At 40.5% G+C, this 19110-nt stretch overlaps 1 protein-coding gene across 1 annotated transcript in view; it reads right to left on the bottom strand.

The window, feature by feature from the left end:
- Nucleotides 1-18869, bottom strand: part of PDZRN4 (PDZ domain containing ring finger 4) — a 376475-nt gene extending 357606 nt beyond the window's left edge. The window contains exons 1-3 of the mRNA XM_053557729.1: nt 18219-18869; nt 15783-15869; nt 13884-13982 (exon numbers count right to left, since the gene is read on the bottom strand). Of these exons, the coding sequence (XP_053413704.1) occupies nt 13884-13982; nt 15783-15869; nt 18219-18869 (837 nt within the window). The remainder of the gene's footprint in view (nt 1-13883; nt 13983-15782; nt 15870-18218) is intronic.
- Between the last annotated feature and the right edge of the window lie 241 nt (nt 18870-19110).

Here is a 19110-nt window from a genome sequence, read left to right on the forward strand (position 1 = left end):
ATTTTATATTATATGTTGAGATGTATTTTGTGAATTCTCACTGGATTAGACATATACATATGAACTACAGTCAATTTATTTGATAGCTCACGATCCCATATTGTGAAACATTTAGTAACATAAAATACTATTCGAATCATATAAAATATATAACATGTAAAATATGGCATTTCTTTTTGCTGTTATATGAAACGAATTTGTCAGTTGCTTACTACATAATGATTCGGAGCCAACTAATTATGTCAGCCCTAAGATTTTGTCTTACCAGCTGTATGCCAGGGAATCTACCTTTATCTTAGGGCTAACTTAATATGTCTCAGTGACTTAACTCTGAATCAACAAAACTTATCACTGACATTACTAGAGTTCTAATTTGGATCCAAAGAAAACTTACACCTGTCTAAGAGGCGATACATGTTATAAAAAGAAAACGTCTAAGTGAAACCTGGAGTAAGAAGAAAAAATACTTTTTCTTATCTTCTGGAAAGAATAATGCCTCTGAAAAAATAACACCCACACATGCAGGAAAATAAAAGGGTTTGCAAACAGTGTATCTAGGCCAAAGTTATTTGTTCAGGCATCCTGTGAATCTCTGTGATAGCATGATAACAAAGAATCCTGAAGGGAGACAGGCAGTGTAAGGCCCCACAAAAAAAGTAACATTAAAAGTGGAGCATGCCAAGATGATCAAACACAACAATGTCCAAAGAAACACAAAATTACTGCTTCTCTAGAAAGAAATAGAGTTAGATGGGAAGCATTTAACTGCTTTGTGATAGACACATATCTAAAAGAAACGTAAGAAAGATTTTTTCATTCATTTAATACATATTTATTGCATAAATCATATAATTCACTAATAGTAGTGCTAAATTCGCCTTATCCTTGTAGAAGTCTACAAGGGTACTAATTATGTACTAATTCACTCATCAAATACCTGTGTACCTGTTGAGTGCCAAGCAGTGCACTGGATGTTGAAGTCACAGCACAAGGTAGAATTTCTGGGCTCATCATAGCTGGAACAGGTACTTCCCAAGAGAGTAGTGAATGGCCAATAAACAAATAAAGGTTTGTTTAAATTCATTAGACATCAAGGAATTGCCAGATCCATCTGTATACATCATTTCACTAGATGAAAAATTAAGAAAGATACACTTATGCCAAGTCTTTGCAAGTATGTGGAGTAACTGGAATTCTAAGACACTGCTGGCAAGAATATAAATTGCTGCATTGATTAAAAAAAAGTTTGGCAATAATTATTAAAGATGAACGTGTACATACCCTATGACTCTGCAAATGTACTCTTAGGTCTCTCTATATTCATGCATACGTCAAAAATGCATGCATCAGAAATGTGTGCATACAACCTCTAACAATTAAGTGCATGAACTTGCCACCATGCACTTAACTTTGGCAGCATTGTACAAACAACTCAGTAAGGCTTTATAACCTCGATGCATCAGTGTCTCACAGTTGTGTTTATGTTGATGTGTGGTTGTGTCTTGTTGAGTGGTGTTCATTATTCTTATTGTGTTTTTATGTGAGGTCACAAGAATGTCAGAGCTTGAATGAGAGCAACAAACATTCGTAAATTTCTTGTTAAACTTGGTAAGAGTGGAAATGAAATCAAGGATGTGTCAGTCCAAGTTGATGAGAACAACGCCATGAAGAAAACAATAGTGTACAAATAAATTAAGCATTTTTCTGAAGGAAGAGAAAACATCCCTGATGAAGAGAGGTCAGGGCAGCCAGTAAGGAGCAGAACTGACAAAAATATCATAAAAATTAATTGAACTGTGCATCAGAATCACTGACCGACTGTGGGAAGCACAGCAGACCAAGTGAACATTGATAGAGAAACACTTGGGGAAACCTTAACTGAAAACCTCAGCCAATAAATCATGGCTCTTACATCACAAGAAGGCACCAGCTCACTTGGCACTGTCTGTGAGGGACTTTTCAGCCAGTAAACAAATAAATGTATTGGAACACCCTCCCTACTCATCTGAGCTGGCCCACAATGACTTTTTTCTTTATCTGAAGATGAAGGAAATATTGAAAGGAAGATATTTTAATAACATTACTGGTATCAGTGGTAATATGACAATAGCTCTGATGGCCATTCCAGAGAAAGAGGCTCCAAAATTGCTTTGAAGGGTGGACGAGGCACTGGTATCAATGCATGGCTTCCCAGAAGGAGAACTTCAGAGGTAACCTTCGTGATATTCAGCAAAGAGGTTTGTAGCACTTATTCTAGGATGAGTTCACGAACTTAATTGTCAAGCCTCCATAGAGATGTACAGAGAGCACTCTTTGGCTCTGAAGAGAGCATTGTTACTGTAATAGCTCAGAATCTAATTGGCTATTCTATTGATGGTAAATCTGATCCTTAAACTGTGGCATAGTCAGACAGTAAAATGCTACAATGCTACCCAGATAAGAGAATGAACAAACTACGATTAATCATATGCAACAAAATAAAAGAATGTCACAAACATAATGTCAAATAAAAGAAGCCGGGCTCTAAAGAATACCTATTGTGTGATTCTATTTATAGAAAAGCCAAAAATAGGAAAAACTTAAAGAAAGGTCAAGGAGGTGCAGAGGAAGAAAGGGAGGTTCTTAGGATCCTGGCTGTGCTCTGTCTCCTGATCTGGGTGCTGGCTGTGTGGACAACTTCACTTTCTGATCATTCGAATCACAATACACTTATGATCTGAGACTTCTTTAAAAATGCACTTAAAAGTAAACAGATCATTTGAAATTGTGATACTGTGAGGAGAAGAAAGTATATGAAAGAGTGTCCTGTGGGGACATAATTTAAACAGAAAAGGATTGCGAAGACAACAGCTGAGCTAAGCGCTGATGAATGAGCAAGGGTTAGCGGGGCAAAAAGAGGGGAAAGAGACTTCAGTTGAAAGTCCTTGAGTGGGAAAAAGCGGGGTGCCCTCTGAACTGAAGAAAGGCAAGGATGGCTTGGGCAATGTGAGCTAAGGGAGGATGGGCAAAAAAAAAAGACAAGTGCCAAAGGAGGCAAAGGCTCAGTGAACAGGTTAAGAACCTTGCGTTTTAGGCGGCGCCTGTGGCTCAGTCGGTAAGGCGCCGGCCCCATATACCGAGGGTGGCGGGTTCAAACCCGGCCCCAGCCAAACTGCAACCAAAAAATAGCCAGGCGTTGTGGCAGGCACCTGTAGTCCCAGCTATTTGGGAGGCTGAGGCAAGAGAATTGCTTAAGCCCAGGAGCTGGAGGTTGCTGTGAGCTGTGTGAGGCCATGGCACTCTACCGAGGGCCATAAAGTGAGACTCTGTCTCTACAAAAAGAAAAAAAAAAAGAACCTTGCATTTAGCTGGGCGCAGTGGCACGTGCCTATAATCCCAGTTACTAGGGAGGTGAAGGCAGGAGAATCTCTTGAGCTCAGGTGTTCAAGGGCAGCCTGGGCAATATAGTGAGAACCATCTCCAAAAAAAAACCAAACGAATAAATAAATTAAAATAAAAATAGAGAACCTTGCATTTTATCCCATGTACAAGGAAGTTATTGAAGGATTGTCAGCAGAAGGACCCTAAGATAGAATTTACATGTATAAGTGCTCACTCTGGCTGCTGTGGGAAGTGCAACCACGCAGAGGGGTCTGAGGACCAATGACCAAGGCCAGTTCTGAGCAAGCTAAATACAGAGAAAGAAAGTAGGCTATTGAGCCATTTCTGTTAATCCGATAGGGCAATTTTATGTCAGATAAAGCTAATAATAATAAATAGATAATTTCAAAACTGGGGCTGGTAGTATATTATCTCATATTATTTCATTTTTTTCCCAGTAATACACTTTTATCTTATCCTTCCATGATTCATTGGGCAGGACACAATTATAAAAGGATCCTTATCTAACAAAAGCAATCAATGTAACCTGGTTCTGTGTACCCTCAATGAACCTCCAACAATAAAATAAATAAATAAATCATTAAATATCTTTTACCACAAATAGTTTGAGAAATGTTGGATAGAAATGGCTTTGGCAAAGCACTAAATGAGTGACGAGAAACCATTGGAGAAGCATTACAGTATTCTCAGAGAGGGAATATGAGGGCTTTGCTGGACAGAAAATTTTGTCTGATAAAACCGTAAATGTCAGTAGTCCCTGTAAACGCATCCATTCAACCCAAAGGTAAACCACAGGCTGCACATTACCTTAATGTTCCTGGTAGGTCTGGCAAAGGGCAAAGGCAGCAAGAAAGTGGCCAAGGGCAGAGAGCAGGCACCACATTGTAGCTGGGGACCAAACTGCATCTAGAAACTGTTCCCTGGTGGGACCATTTATAGTAAGGAGCTCCAGGTGCTCTTTATCTGACCTAGAGCTCGTTATCATCTAATTAGTATAGCATGGGCAGTGCTTTCCTGAAGGATTCTGGGAAGACACAGGCATAGAAAGAGAAACTGTTGAATTACCAAACCGTTAAGTGACCTCTTATGTAATCTGTTCTATAACCCCAACCTGTCAATCGCCCCCATTGCAGGCAATTACAACCAATCCTGCCAGGAGAGAGGAAGGACAAACTAGTGAGCACACACTAGGCTGCATTTGCTCAGCCTTTGGGGTCATCTCCACGCGTGGAGACTGGCCTGTTCCTCGCTCTCCAGTGGGTTTCCACTGTGTGTCGCTTCTTCCTTCGCCTTCCCCTCTTCCAGCAACTTTCTCTTCTTGTAATAAACTGTTTGTGTGGGACTGCTCTGTATGTGTGATCCCTCAGTTCCAGTACTCCTTCCTGACACTGGTAACTGGGGCCCTAGGGAACATTCAGACAGATTTAAAATCTCCAAGGCCGGCTCACCATATGACGCGGATCCTTTCTAAAAGCCTGCAGTGGGAAACAATGCCTGGACACCCTAGTTCTCCTTGTAAGGAACTCTTCTGTCCAGATGATACCCATTGAACCATTTGGACATTCATTGTCTCCCTCCTTCTCTCTAAAATCATTTTAGAGTGCCTCTTTAAACCAAGACAATCAAATCATTTTCTGATACAGTTAGGGGTAGATTTCCATAGCCTACTTATGCTAAATACCATGACACAGCCTGCAATGAAGACGATAAAAGGAAGGGTAACAGGCTACATTCTTAACATAAGACAAGTTCATTGTTGGAAACTGAAGACAAGAGGAAATATTCAAGATAAGTATGATGAATGAGATAACTAGGCTGTCACTACCTTCTAGCACTTTCCTTTTGTATTTGCCTTCTATTAAACTCTTCAAAGTCTGACTTCACCTGACTTCTCATAAATTATTGACCAAGAATCACCTACATAACTCTTAATAATAAGCAGTACTGAGTGATGCTTAAGCACACGGACCAAGGAACTCTTATTCTGTGATGCTGGTAGATTAGTTCTCTTTGTGCCTCAGTTTTCTCATCTGTAAAATGGGGTTGTTATACCCCACTATCCCACCCTCATAGAGTTGTTGTGGGGTTAAAATAAATTGATACTGAATATGAACCTGAAGAATACTTAACTTATAATAGTAAGTATTAGCTATTACTTTTTCAATACGTTAATCAGCTAAATGGCTGCCAAGAAAGACGTTAAGTCCTGCCTTGCCACTTGGCTTATGGCATTCTTCCTAAATTTGGAAATTTAAAACCCTCTCTCACCTCCTAATCTCTCTCTTATTTTTCCCATAAATACTTTTCGAGTGCTGTTTAACTCTTGAATCTTCAAGACACCATAATACCAGGGAAGTCTTCTTGGTAGCTTTTCTATGCCAATCATTCATCATGTGTTCATTTTTTGTTTGTTTTGTTTTGTTTTTACTTGTTTAACATGTAGTTTCTTTCTGTCTTGACAATAAGCTACTGGAGCTACTCTAGCAACTAAATCCAGTTGTCATTTAAGTGTGTATTCATGTACCTGGTGAATAATGTTTGCAGTAAATTTCACTGTGAAAACTAATTATCTTCTCTATAACTAACACAGTTTTGTTCACTGAAGATTTCTTTCCTGAAATGATTTCACAAAGTAAATTTATTTTCTTTAACTTCATTATGATACATTAAGTGAGTTAAACATCAAATCAACTAATTTTACATAAAATATCTTAAAATTTTAGTTTATATATTTTTACAAATATTCACTGCTAAATTGAATCTTGAACTGAATGATAAAAATAATAATTTCCTTACCTAGCTAGCATAGTCCATTGCTCATCTAATCTTATCATTTAAAGATGTATTCCTATACCTCTTAGAGTAATTCAGATTTGTTTAAAACATTTGAAATCACATAAGAAAATTATTCTTTATGTATTATTTTTATTTGAAGATAACAATGCCCCATCTCTGAGTTGCTGATTATTAAAGGAGAGATAAGCTTCTTCTTAAGAACATCGTTATCTGCTTAAAAAAGAAGAAAGCAAATCAAAGTTACTGTCCATAAAGCCATGAGGCTGTGATGTGGCCATAACAATTTCTATGGTCAAAGCATCAGGCATCAATCCATTCAACACACATCAGCTGCCCCTTTCTCCTTTGTAACACTTTCTCAAGAGTGAGACAATCTATTTCTATCTCTTTGTAGAAACACAAAAATCAGCTAGAAATACAAGAGCATGTGTTTATGAAAGCACAGCCTTCTTAAACTTGCCTTAAAAAGTTCCCAGCAACAAGCTCACTGAGTTGTGCCCTAATCGTCCTCACACACCTCACAGCTGGGCCTACCAGTAATTACTCTAAGCAGCTCTCACCAAGAGAACATCAAACAGGCTCCCTGCCCATCCACTGTGCTCTAGGAAGCTTCTAGCTCTTTGGTCTTTTGGTCTTTTCATCAAACCATTTAGGCTTGGAAACATGAAAATATATTTCATCTTTTCAGTTCCTCTTGGGTTAATCATGTTTTTGTTCAATTTCTTATCTGGTCTAGTGCCATTGTCTGCAAACCTGCCTGGCAGGCAAGCATCTAAAATCAATCAGCTTTACCAGTGTTGTTCAAGTTCATTAAGTAAAATTCTGCATGAGGATGAAAATAAACATATGCCCTCAGATTTAACTCAAGCATTTATATGAACACAATCTGAAACACTGCCTTCTAGACTTGCAGTCTTCTTTGATTTACAGGCTAGAGAAAAAAGTCTGGAAAGGTACAATTGCTTCAATCCCTTGTCACTAGATGATTTTAGAGATTTCAAAACTTAAGGAACAATAAATCTTCCAATTTTGGATTGATCTAGTGATAGAGATACAACAAGGAGGCACAGAATTTGGCAAGAGAGCCTTCCGGACTGCCTGCCTGACAAGATTGAAGGGACATTGAAAAACACATGGATCCAGACCATAATGCCCAAAATCTTAACCACAAGATTCATCTATTCATTTATTCCATCATCATTCAAGGAAAATTAACAGAATGCCTAGAGTTTGCCAGGCCCAGGACCGAGAGAGCAGAAAGGATGCTGAAGATGTTAATTTCAATAAAATACTAAGACCACTTTCAAGAAATCCATACATTTGTAGGGAGGGAAAGAACACCAAAGAGTAAACACACCATAGTAAATAAAAATGCTATGAAATTGAGAGAGAAAAAAATCCACTGGCAGTAGAGATGGGGAATGATTTTGCCTGGTAGATTGCAGAGGACTTCAGAGTGGAGGAATTTGGAAGACACGTGGGAGTTTGCCAGCCACAGAAGGGCCTAGGAGAAAATACTAGATAGAAAGAAAAGAACAGATAAAAGCAGAGAGTCCAGAAGATAGGAAAAGAGACAGGTGACTATAGCAGAAGGCCAAAAAAGGAATGATTGGGGAAAAAAGTAATGGTTTTGAAGAGCCATGTTTGCTTCACTAAAAACAGATTATAGTCTATTGACAACATAATAATGAAGAACCTTAAGCAAAGCTGCAGGAAAAATGGCATCTCTAAGAGTAGTAGGCAAATTGAGTTACTCATGGTAGAGACTGGCTGAGGGACAATTTACTCAAGAGGCTCTCATGCCTGTTCAGGTGAAAGTGATGAAAGCTTGCCCATCATTAAGGCATGATCTCAGTTAAAGTACAGACTACATAATAGAGCAAACTTCCATGGTTCAAGCATGGTGTAAGTCAAACTTTCATGGTGTAAGTCAATTTCAGTACATTCTTCCTGATGACAAAAGTTGTAGAGAAATGAGAAAGAAGATGGTAGGTGGCTAGGATGATCGAAAGAGAAGAGGCAGGCCAGTCAGATGTGGCCTGCTTTGAAATTTAACTAAAATCAACTCTGGATCTTAATTTAGAATGCATCCAAATAATGTTACAGGTATTCTAATAAGGGTTCTTTGCAGCATAGAATGAGAAAGAGAATGGGGACCCTTCCGGTACCCGGCGCCCCCTTTCCCGGGCCTTGCACGGGAGGCCCCCCGGAGTTGCTGGGCCGCGGCCGCGGTCTTACCTCCCCAGCGAGGCAGAGGAAAGCGCAGGAGCCAGGCCGTATTTAGGCCGAGGGGCGGCAGGGCCTCTAGGCCCAAGGGTGGACAAAGCAGCTAGGTGTCCAGTGCAATTCGGAGGATGGAGCTGCTGCCTACCTCTTAAAGAATTTTAAGGCCTCTCCAAGCATAAAGCTTTTCTCCACCCCTCCCCCAGGCCTATCAAACCTAGTTAGGCAGCCTGAAATCAGCCCAGTCACCTGTGGTGGGCCTGTCTTCCCTCTCAGCTTAGCACTCAGTAGTCAAGTCCAAGTTCATGCTTATAAATTTAACATGAGTATAACAGTGCTTAGTACACTAAAGCTCAATGGTATAAGCCTTACTTTTGTAAGCTAAAATAAAAACATATGTAAGAATAATAGCAACTCAGGGAAGTGACAAAAGCAATATGACTACCAAGGGTAGAAAGGAGGACTAGCTATTATCCTGATACTAATATTTACAGGCAAGGAACTGAGAAATGTTGAGAAATCTTTGAATCATAATGCAATGCAAATTTGAGGCCAAGACCCAGGTTCAAATCCCATACCCTTTCCTGAAAATCATGATGCAGCCCCACATTATAAACCCCACATTTACAGATTCTACTGTTTCACTAACCCCACGCCATGACTTCTAAACATGGACCGAACTGCTTCTAGGACGATGGGAACACTAACATAAGTCCACAGTATCATTCTGCTAAGGTGAGATGGGAAGGTCTATTTACATTCGGAAGAAGCTTCACACCAAGGTTTGCTTTGCCTCACAGGGGCAGAAAACAGCATAAACTACGGGAAGGCTGAGAACAGGCTCTTTATTTTCCTAACACAGAATGCACTGCCTGGCATATATGAGGCAATTAGTAAACACTTATTGAATGACTGAATTAAATCTTAAGTTACAAATTTTCCCCCACAGCCTTTCTTGACCCTTGATTGTTCAGATGGATATGCAAAACATCTACAATTTAAAACTACCTACCTCTATTCATCCAAACTCTGGTGTCTCTAGAAATGGGAATGAATGAATGTTGTTGGCAGGCAATGTGGATTTTCCCAGAAAGAAATAGAAAAAAAAATCTTTCCCCTTCATCTGTGCTATAGAGAATAAATTAAAGTACTTGTGTAAGCTAAGCAGGACACATTGGGCTCACAACAGTGGGAACCAAGAATCTGGCCTCTGCCAGGTGCTTTTTGTACACAGAGACTATGAATGACATACAAACGAGGCACAGCAGCTTGGTCAAGGCCACACCAGTTTTCACAGGCAGGACAGACATTCCAGCCACGTCTTCTTGACTTGAGAGCCCCCAGGCTCTTCCCACTGCACTATATTACTTTTTAAAATATGTTAAAATGATCACACATGTGGTGCATCTTACAAAGGTACATGTGAGCCTTGGCAAATGTGGAATGTAAATGTCTTGACAAAGTAACTAGGAAAATGCCAGGAGGGCTATGTCAACTAATGAGATGAAAATGTGTCAAATATTCTATGAAACAAGTGTATGGTGCCCCATGATCATATTGATGTACACAGCTATGATTTAATAAAAAAAATAAAAATAAAAATAAATATGTTAAAATGTACAATTACATGATAACTATGCCATGGTGTTAAAACCACATTCAATTTAGTAGCACTGATTATGATTAGCTCATTTATAATAATTCTTTACTTGCAGTGATAGAATTGCTTTATTTCTTTTTGTATTTTTTCAAATGATCTATGTTATTCGAACAGTTCAAATATACTTTTCAAATGTGGGATGATGATATTATTTTATTGAAGAGTTTGGTGAGGATTTCTCGTTGAATAGCAATTTGTCAAAAAAAAATTGCCCACCAGATTTAGAGGTGACCTACAAATATAATAATGAACTTAAAATTTAGAGGTGACCTATAAAACCTGTAATGAAATAAATTTTTGTGCACAAATAAATTAGCCCTGCTGCTTTGTGAGACCATAAGGTATAATCTCCCACCAGACACACCTAGGGTACAATTCAGTAATATCCCTAAATGCTTAGCTTTCATCTGCATTTGACTATCTTGCTTCAACAGCTGTAATCGACGTAGAGTCTTAGCCAAATGAACATGACAACTACCAAAGGTTTTTACTTTATTTTTTATTTTTATTTTTTTTTTTTGTAGAGACAGAGTCTCACTTCACTGCCTTCGGTAGAGTGCCGTGGCAACACACGGCTCACAGCAACGTCCAGCTCTTGGGCTTAAGTGATTCTCGTGCCTCAGCCTCCCAAGCAGCTGGGACCACAGGCGCCCACCACAACGCCCGGCTATTTTTTGTTGCAATTTGGCCGGGGCTGGGTTTGAACCCGCCACCCTCGGTATATGGGGCCAGCGCCCTACTCACTGAGCCACAGGCGCCGCCCAGGTTTTTACTTTAGCAGTTCAGAGAGAGACAACAAAGAATGAAGAAGGTATAATATTACAAAACTAAAAGAAAGAGTACGTTTAGTTATAATAGTTAAGTAGTTCCTGATTTGTAAGTTTCTTTCTTCTTGCAAACTCAGCACCTTAAGGAAAACGCTATTTTGCAGTGTGGGAACTATTTCTAAAGTAAAAGAAAAGGCATTTTATGTTGCATTTCATTGTGAATTTCATGCTAAATGAAGAGATGTTTAATATACGCATTAGAGAAAAAGAAAACTCTGGTTTGTGCTCTGTACTGTTCATCTCATAGGCCCCATGGACCTCTAGCCCCACTATCTGGTCTCTAAAAGTTGAGAGAAGGATGGGTAACCACTGTGCCTCCAGAATTTTCCTGTCAAAAATCATTGACTAGGAGTTGGGTAGGGGGAGGAGGGGAGAAGAAAATGTGAGCAATCCCAGCACTCTGGGAGGCCCCAGTGGGAGGATCACTTGAGGTCAGAAGTTTGAGACCAGCCTGAGCAAGAGTGAGACCTGGTCTCTACTAAAAATTAAAAAATATATATATATAGCCAGGTATGGTGATGCAAACCTGTAGTCCCAAGTACTTGGGAGGCTGAGGCAGGAGGATCACTTGAGCCCAAGAGTTTGAGGTTACTGTGAGCTAGGCTGACACCACTACACTCTGTGTGGGGGGCAGAGAGGGGTGACAGAATTCTGTCTTTAAAAAAGGAAATAAAAAAGAAAGTGTCAAGAAAGACCCATGAATGACCAGCCCCCCTTTCCCACTCTGGGGTTATGGCTATTTTGCCTGCTATCAGCATCGCAGAAATAATTATAGAGGAACAGTTGGTGACAGCAGCAGTGAACTCTAAAGTCCCCCTCACGTATCCTCAGGCCTCCTAACATGATATGATAACCATGGTCATGGTATTGTTCTCTTCCAGAATTGTGTCTAAGTCTGTGATAGGATCCAAGATCTTCTGTGGTCCTTGTGAATCCCAAAAGGGTGAAATCTACATGCAAAAGGTCCTTTTATTCCAACTTATACTGTTGAGTTACTGTGAATATCTGTGATGTTTAAAAACGCCTTCAGCAGGATCTTCTGCCTTTTCAGTGACATTTTGACACCTAGCATTGTAACTCAAATATTACAGTTGATTTTTTAAATTACACACATTAATATTTTAACAAATAAATGTAGATGTGGAAAAAGTCAGAAACTGGTTAACATGGTTGCTTGTGGGTTCTCACTTCAAAAATTAATTTGCTTTGGATTATGTGAAAAATACGACAAGGGTTTACCTTACAGTACCAGATATATGCCTAGATGCACTTGATTTGTTAACAATAGTTTTTATAAAATTATCTCTTTACATTAAAAAAATGGGCTTTTAACAAAAGTGTTGTATTACAACATAAAAGAAAAATTCTTTTTTCTTCTCTTGATACAACATGAATGAAACATACGTAACACTGTAGGTAGAATAAATTATTTTTTAATTACCAGTATGTGTGTCTATCGTGTGTGTGTGTGTGTGTGTGTGTGTGTAGTAGAATGTACGTATTAAGTTCCATCAACCCTCCTATTATAATAGTATCAAACATACGGATTCATTTTCCACTTCACAGGAAAAACTAAAATGCTTTAGAGATAAGGCAGAAAGTAATAAGGACAACCTTTTGTTCAAAGTATATTGCCCTTTAAATCATACTTGCCCAAACCCAAGTAGAAACAGAAGATTCTAACTTTAGAAACTGCAGCCTGCAAGTGTTTCCATTAGGGAAATTGTCAAGACAAACTGGAAAGCAACAGTGAAGGTAAGCCTGCACTTTCTTGGCTACACAACAGGAAGGAGAACATGTTGATAGAAGAGAGCTCTTTAGATTAAACACACACATACACACAGTTTTTAGCAAAGGGTGACACCTCTTTGGGTGACCTACACCCAAAATGCATAGGCAGCTAATTTCTAAATGGTAAGGGTTTTTTTTGTTGTTGTTGTTTGTTTTTTCCAAAACAGAAAACTATTGACTCTTGTATATTCTTTACTCTTATTCTAGGTCAATTTATTTAAAATTCAACTTTGTTTAGTTCACAAGGATAAATAAAAACCTACCACTTTATTCAAAGTTTAATAAAGAAAAACAACCTCCATCCAGATAGCTTATATGAAAAAGAGAGCACTAATGGTTTGGTTATACATGCATAATCCACAATAAAAGAATTTTTCAAAAAAGAATAGTGGAGCCAAATAAAGCTTCCAAATTTCTAATTCTACCTTTACTAATACTTTAGAAATAAATTCCCTCACAAAAGTAACCTAATTTTTTTGTGACGTCAAATAATTCTATTTCAACCAGTTAATAAAATGCCAAAAGGACTGAGATGGCAATGATCCCAAATTTCATGACCACAGCCCAATTTTACCAGCACACAGGTCTTCATTTTGTCACCCCAGAATACAGTACACCACAGCAAAAGAAGTTTCACTGTACACCACAGCAAATGAAGAGTTCTCAGGAGCTTTTGCAGTAGGAGAAAAAAAATGTTCCCCTTTTTCTTTCATGTAAAAAATAAAGTCATAAACAAGGTACCATATCACACTCTGAAATACTAAAGGCATTGTATAAATAATTCCAACTCTCCCTAGAACATACTAGTCACGTGTTTAAACCATAATAATATTTTATCATCAAAAATGTTCTCCAGCAGTTCTTTACCATCCTTCTCTGAAATGTTATAAACATTAATCCTAGAATAATCACACAGATTTTCATGGTTCCTATGGAAAGAGAATTCCTTAAGATAGATATATTCATCAACATATTTGAAAACATCAAGTATTTCATTCTTTTATCCCAATACTTTATAACAGATATAAAATCATAGTAGAGTTTTACATTTTTTTATAAGGAATAAGAAAAGATAACGTACCTACTCCAAGTCAGAATATATTTTCTATTAAGTATCTTACCAAGGTAAAGTAGCTAAGTTTGAAAATTGAAAATATCCAAATATTTCTTTCATGGGTCACATATATGTTTTATTATTGTCTTACCTCTATGATTTTGTCATGAATCTCCAGGCCATCTGCTCTGTCAGCAGGTCCATTTTCTAAAATTCTTGAAACATAAATTCCTTCAGTTCCTGTGTCTTCCTGATTAGTGTATAAAAATATATAATCATTACCAGAAAGGAAGATTTTAAAATTTAAATTTTAGAAAGGACAATTTGCTCAATGTACCATGGCCAGTCCTTCTTAGACGCACAACTGACTTAGCTGGGGAGTTGGCACAGAATTTTAACTTATTTAACACCAAACAGTCATTAATCAAGATGGCAGTTTTAAGGAGCAAGTCCAGCATCTCTGTTAAGATTATCTATTTAGTCACATTTTTGAGTACATGCAAAAAGCTATGGAGAAAGGGCACGTACAAGCTGAGATTGGTTCCTATTATTTACTATATAAAACATCTTACTTCTAAAGAGATGTGGCAAGTAAAGAGCATGGTAAAGAAGGCGGGGAGCCCTCTAGACCCCACTATATAATTGATTTGCAATATAATCATAGTCATAAAAACATAATTTTAATTTCACTGTGTGACAGACGTTCTGTGTCCATTCACAAGGAGACTGGACTGGCTTATTCAAGTATACAATCCCAAAAGATCAACTCTAAACTGCAAAGGAACCCATTCAAAGCTCATCTTTACATATTTGCAGGTGCAATGTGCCTTTCCATTAGTTAAACCTCAAACAGATGGCCAATTCACAAGAAACTAATTCCATTGTAAAACTGATTTAAGGAGACAGTTCAACAACCTATAATAATATGTCATATGATGTTAAATGTTAATTTACTTCATGGCAGGCTAACTAAAATTATTTCTAATTACCTTCTTTAACATGAATTTTAAGAGGCTCTTAAAAATGTCCAGTGTCATCTAAATGTCATACTCCTAACTAGAATGTATAAAAACAATTCCTCAGGGGAAAAGAGAACAAAAATGATGTGATGAAAGACTTGTATCTTGTCATAGTGAACGGGGACTGTTTTAGAGACAGAAGCATGGTAGTCCTTGGTTGCTAGGTTTCTGAAATTCTAAACACAAGGAGGAAACATGACATTCCCATCCTGACTTAAACATAGCTTAAGACCAACAAGGCTAAGACAGTTTCTTTGGATGTCTGCAATGCAGGATACAAAAGTTTCATGCAGTTTATTGGGATATTTAAAGAATGAAGTTTTTTAAATCCTCACCAACTTTTTCCAGTTATGTTGGAAATCAAGTTGATGTGGGAGTTGAAGAACAGAAAAGAACTTTGCAACTACAGTATGTACGTTTATAATGTGTATTTTGAAAGCAATTGGGCTTCAACATACAGAGTATTATTCATTCATATAAATAAAGGATCTAATTTGGAAAGCCAAAAATAGTTAAAATCCACTATTCTTCCTTAACACAACATTGTCCATATGATTAGGAAAACTCCCTTATTTCAATTCAACTGATTATTCACTCATTCATTCAACAAATACTATTAACTTTCCAGTCTGTGTTAGTATTTAAGCACTGAGTAATCTGACTTAATAAACAGGCTGTAGAAGCAGGCATTACAATTGCCTATTATCTAGTAGACCTTGTCTATAAGTCATTGTGAAATAAGTTTAAGAAATTTTTCAATGGAACTGTAAAATTCAGATAAAATGTGAAATGTACTCTTCTTTTTAAAGTAGCAAAAGAACCAAGTTTGTTAGTTGCTGTTTTTTCTTTTTCTCAAGAAGAAAACTGGGAATGTACTGAAACATTTGTATTAAGAATTCTGTTATTTGATCACAAGCCTAATTTTAAAGATTAAATCACTTGTTTTTCTTACTCAAAACCTACAGATGAAAGCTAAGTCTTCTATTATTTTTATAAGCAAAGAATGAGTAATACATTAACAGGGTGCTTACCTGATTTGGTCGACCACCTATAATATTGAATCCCAAGGTGTCATTTTCTCTTTCTAACATGATAGTGAATGGCTTATGTTCTTCATCCTCCATGAAAAAAGATAAAATGAACTACTAAGTAAAAAAACATAAAAGAAAAATATACCCCATGGTAAGCTTTTTTTATTTTTTAACCGTAAATAAGTTAACATTTGAAACAGGAAAAATCTTAAAATTAATGGTGGTTGAATCCGGCAGGTTAACTTCTTCCTATACTTACTTGGAAAGTACAAATTTGAAAAGAATGTGCATATGAGGATAAAGAGCTATTTTCAAAAATGACTAAACTAACTGGCTGTGCATTTTTACACAGTAGCTATCCTTAATTCTAATTCTGACTTCAATATAATTTAAAACAGATTTCCATTTTAACCTTAGAGGTATCTTTATTTATCCCCCTATTACAGAAAAGCAAACTAAACTGTCAGCAGATCTTAGCAACATTTTACATTAAATTTCCACTTTGGAAAGTCTGAAAGGGTTTGGAACACTGAGCTACCTGTATATTTCTTTCAGGAGTAATTCAGATTGCTATTGTAATTCCGGCTCTGCTAGGTTACAGTGGTTCGAATTTTAAATACTATTCCTCCCTGGTTTTGTGTAATTCTTGCAAAATAATACAAAAAAAAAACAAAAAGAGGATTTGTGCTACATATAGTAGTATGTATTTCTTTCCTGGTGGCCAAATAATAGTTAAATAGTAATTATATCTTCAGTCTATTTTTTTGTAAAGACTTATTTAAATACAAGATGAAACAGTGCAGGAATAAATGGGTTTGATTCATGGTTATAGATATTGTTAACTTTGCAAGGAAATGCTACTTGGAAATTTCTTTGGGATGGTGAAATCCCATAAGCACCATCACCACTGCTACCATCACCACCATTCCCCCTACCCCCCACCCCCAGGAGCTTTTCCCAGGCAGTGCACACAGCAGCCTCTACCGGTAGAGGGAAAATGTTTGTGAGGAGCATAGAGGAGGTTTGGGGCAGTCTGCAAATCATGAGCTGTTGTTCCTCAGGTCTTGGAACTATAGCTTGACTTGTTGCATCAATTTCTCTGACATAATTCTAGCGGTTGCTCCTTTACATTAACCCCTGGTTGCCTTAAGACCTTGAAACCTGGACTGGTAATACAGATCTTATTTCTGTGCTTCTCCCTGAGTCCTCCCCTTCTGAACATTTACATACGTGGATCACACACACACACACACACACACACACACACGAGAGAGAGAATCCTTGCCACCAGTATTTTAATACGCAGTGTGCTAGCTTGCCTTACTTTAGTTCTCTTTTTTAGTTTCAAGGACACGTTTCTAAACTCGGTGCCTGAGTCGGAGGCAGTGCGAAGCCATCAACCCCAAATGGGAATCCTTCGGCATCGCTCCTCCCCCGGAGCGCTGAAGAATGAAAACAGCTCCTTGAATGGAGCGCGAGTTCTGCTAAATCCCTGCTCACCATGGCAGCGACCAACAATGTCAAACACTGTGGCGAAGTCCTCCAGGAGAGAAGAACAGCGTATAAACAAGCCTCTTCCCGCAGGGGACTGCGAGGAGGCGTGTTTATTGGGTCTGAAAGCCGCGGTCCACAGCGCAGTTCCGGACCAGCAGCTTCGACAAAGAAGGGAAACGGCCGCTGCCCGGGGGCTCGCAGGGCTCAGGGAGGTGGCTGCTGTCGGACCAGGCTCTCCCAGCGCCGCGCGGGACACACACACACACACACCTTCACCAGTAAAAGAGATCCCGAGGCGGGAAGAATTATTTAGAGAAAGACAGGGTGATGAAAAGAACTCTGCCGATCTAAGAAACTCAAATCTCTCCACTCTGAGGTTGTCCTGGTCCCCCACATCCCGCAAAGTCCCAGACCGAGTAGGAGGGAGTCCACAGGGGCAGCTTGACAGAGCCAGTAAGCAGCTGGGAACCAGCGCCAAGCCTAGGTGTGCGGCTGCAAGGCCCGCGGGGATGTGGCGGGGACGCGGGGAGAGAGACGGGGCCGGGCCGGAGCCCTGTCCCGACTCCAGCTTTCCTTCTCGGATTTGCTCCAGGCACCAGGAGGGGACATCAAACAGGCGGAGGCAGCAGGCAGGGGAATCTAAGACGGGAATAAGCGCCTGGGTGGGAAACGAGTTTTCCCAGCCTGTACTTTTCCAAGAAAAAGTTGGAATTGAATCTGTTTAACTCTTTCCAGAGCTAGAACAAGGGGAAAGGGAACACTGGCCGTTAAGGGTAGTTAGTACTGATACGTTCGTCAGTAAAGGAGGGTGGGCGGGCAGCCGTTACTGCTGCCTGGGCAGGAAGGACGCGACCTTCCAGGGGAACCCTGAAGTGCCAGAAAGGACCGTTCCTCTTTCCACCCCTTTGGCCTTCCCGAAGTGCCCGCGCACTGTGCTCTTACCCGGTCGCGGCGGTTGCCCAGGTCGCCGACGAAGTGGCGGACGTGAGCCATGTACTGGGTGAACTTCTCCCGGTACCTGCGGGCCGCGCGCTGCACCTCGCCGCGCAGCGCCCAGAGCTGCGCCCGCAGCGCCTTCTCGCGCAGTCTCCAGGCGACGCCCCGGGGCGCGGGCCCCCGCGCGCCGCTATCGCCACAGCCGCCCGGCGGCCCCCCGCGCACGCCCTCGCCCCGGCGGGTCCCGGGCTCCGCGCCGCGGCCCCCCCGCGCGGGCACGTCCCCGCCGGCGGCCCCCAGCCCCGAAGCGCAGCGCTCGCGGCTACGGCGGCGGCGGGCAGGGCCGAAGTCGCAGCGCTCGACGTGCGCCGCCAGCTCGTGCAGCCGGACGGTCCGACCGCAGCCGCGGTGGTCGCAGCGGACGCGCAGCTTCTGGACGAGGCTGCGCAGCGGCAGCACCCGGTACAGCTCGCCGGGCGCCAGGGGCTGGCACTGCAGCGGGCACCGTCGCCGACGCGCCGCCCAGGGCAGCAGGCAGCCGGCGCAGAAGACGTGTCCGCACGGCGTGCACAGGGGCTCCTGCAGCACCTGGCCGCACAGCTGGCACTGGAGAGCAGGCTCCACCGCGTCGGCGAAGCGCTCCAAGGCAAAGCCCATGTCAGGCCTGGGGGACTGGGGAGGCGGAAGCCGAGTCCCCTCTGTCCGAGCCCCCCTGCCTCCCCGAGGCACCCCTGGGGCAGCGGTCTAGCAGCGGCCGCCCTGGGTCGCTGGAGGGGAGGAAGGGGGTTTGTGATTTCCGAGTTTGTTCGGATTGAAGTTTTCAGGGTCCAGCCTAGGTCCTCGACTTCGCCGTATTGACGCTAATAGAAGCCACTTCCAGAGACCTCCGCCTCCCTCT

The sequence above is a fragment of the Nycticebus coucang genome, chromosome 12 (assembly GCF_027406575.1).
Source record: "Nycticebus coucang isolate mNycCou1 chromosome 12, mNycCou1.pri, whole genome shotgun sequence".
Taxonomy (NCBI): domain Eukaryota; kingdom Metazoa; phylum Chordata; class Mammalia; order Primates; family Lorisidae; genus Nycticebus; species Nycticebus coucang.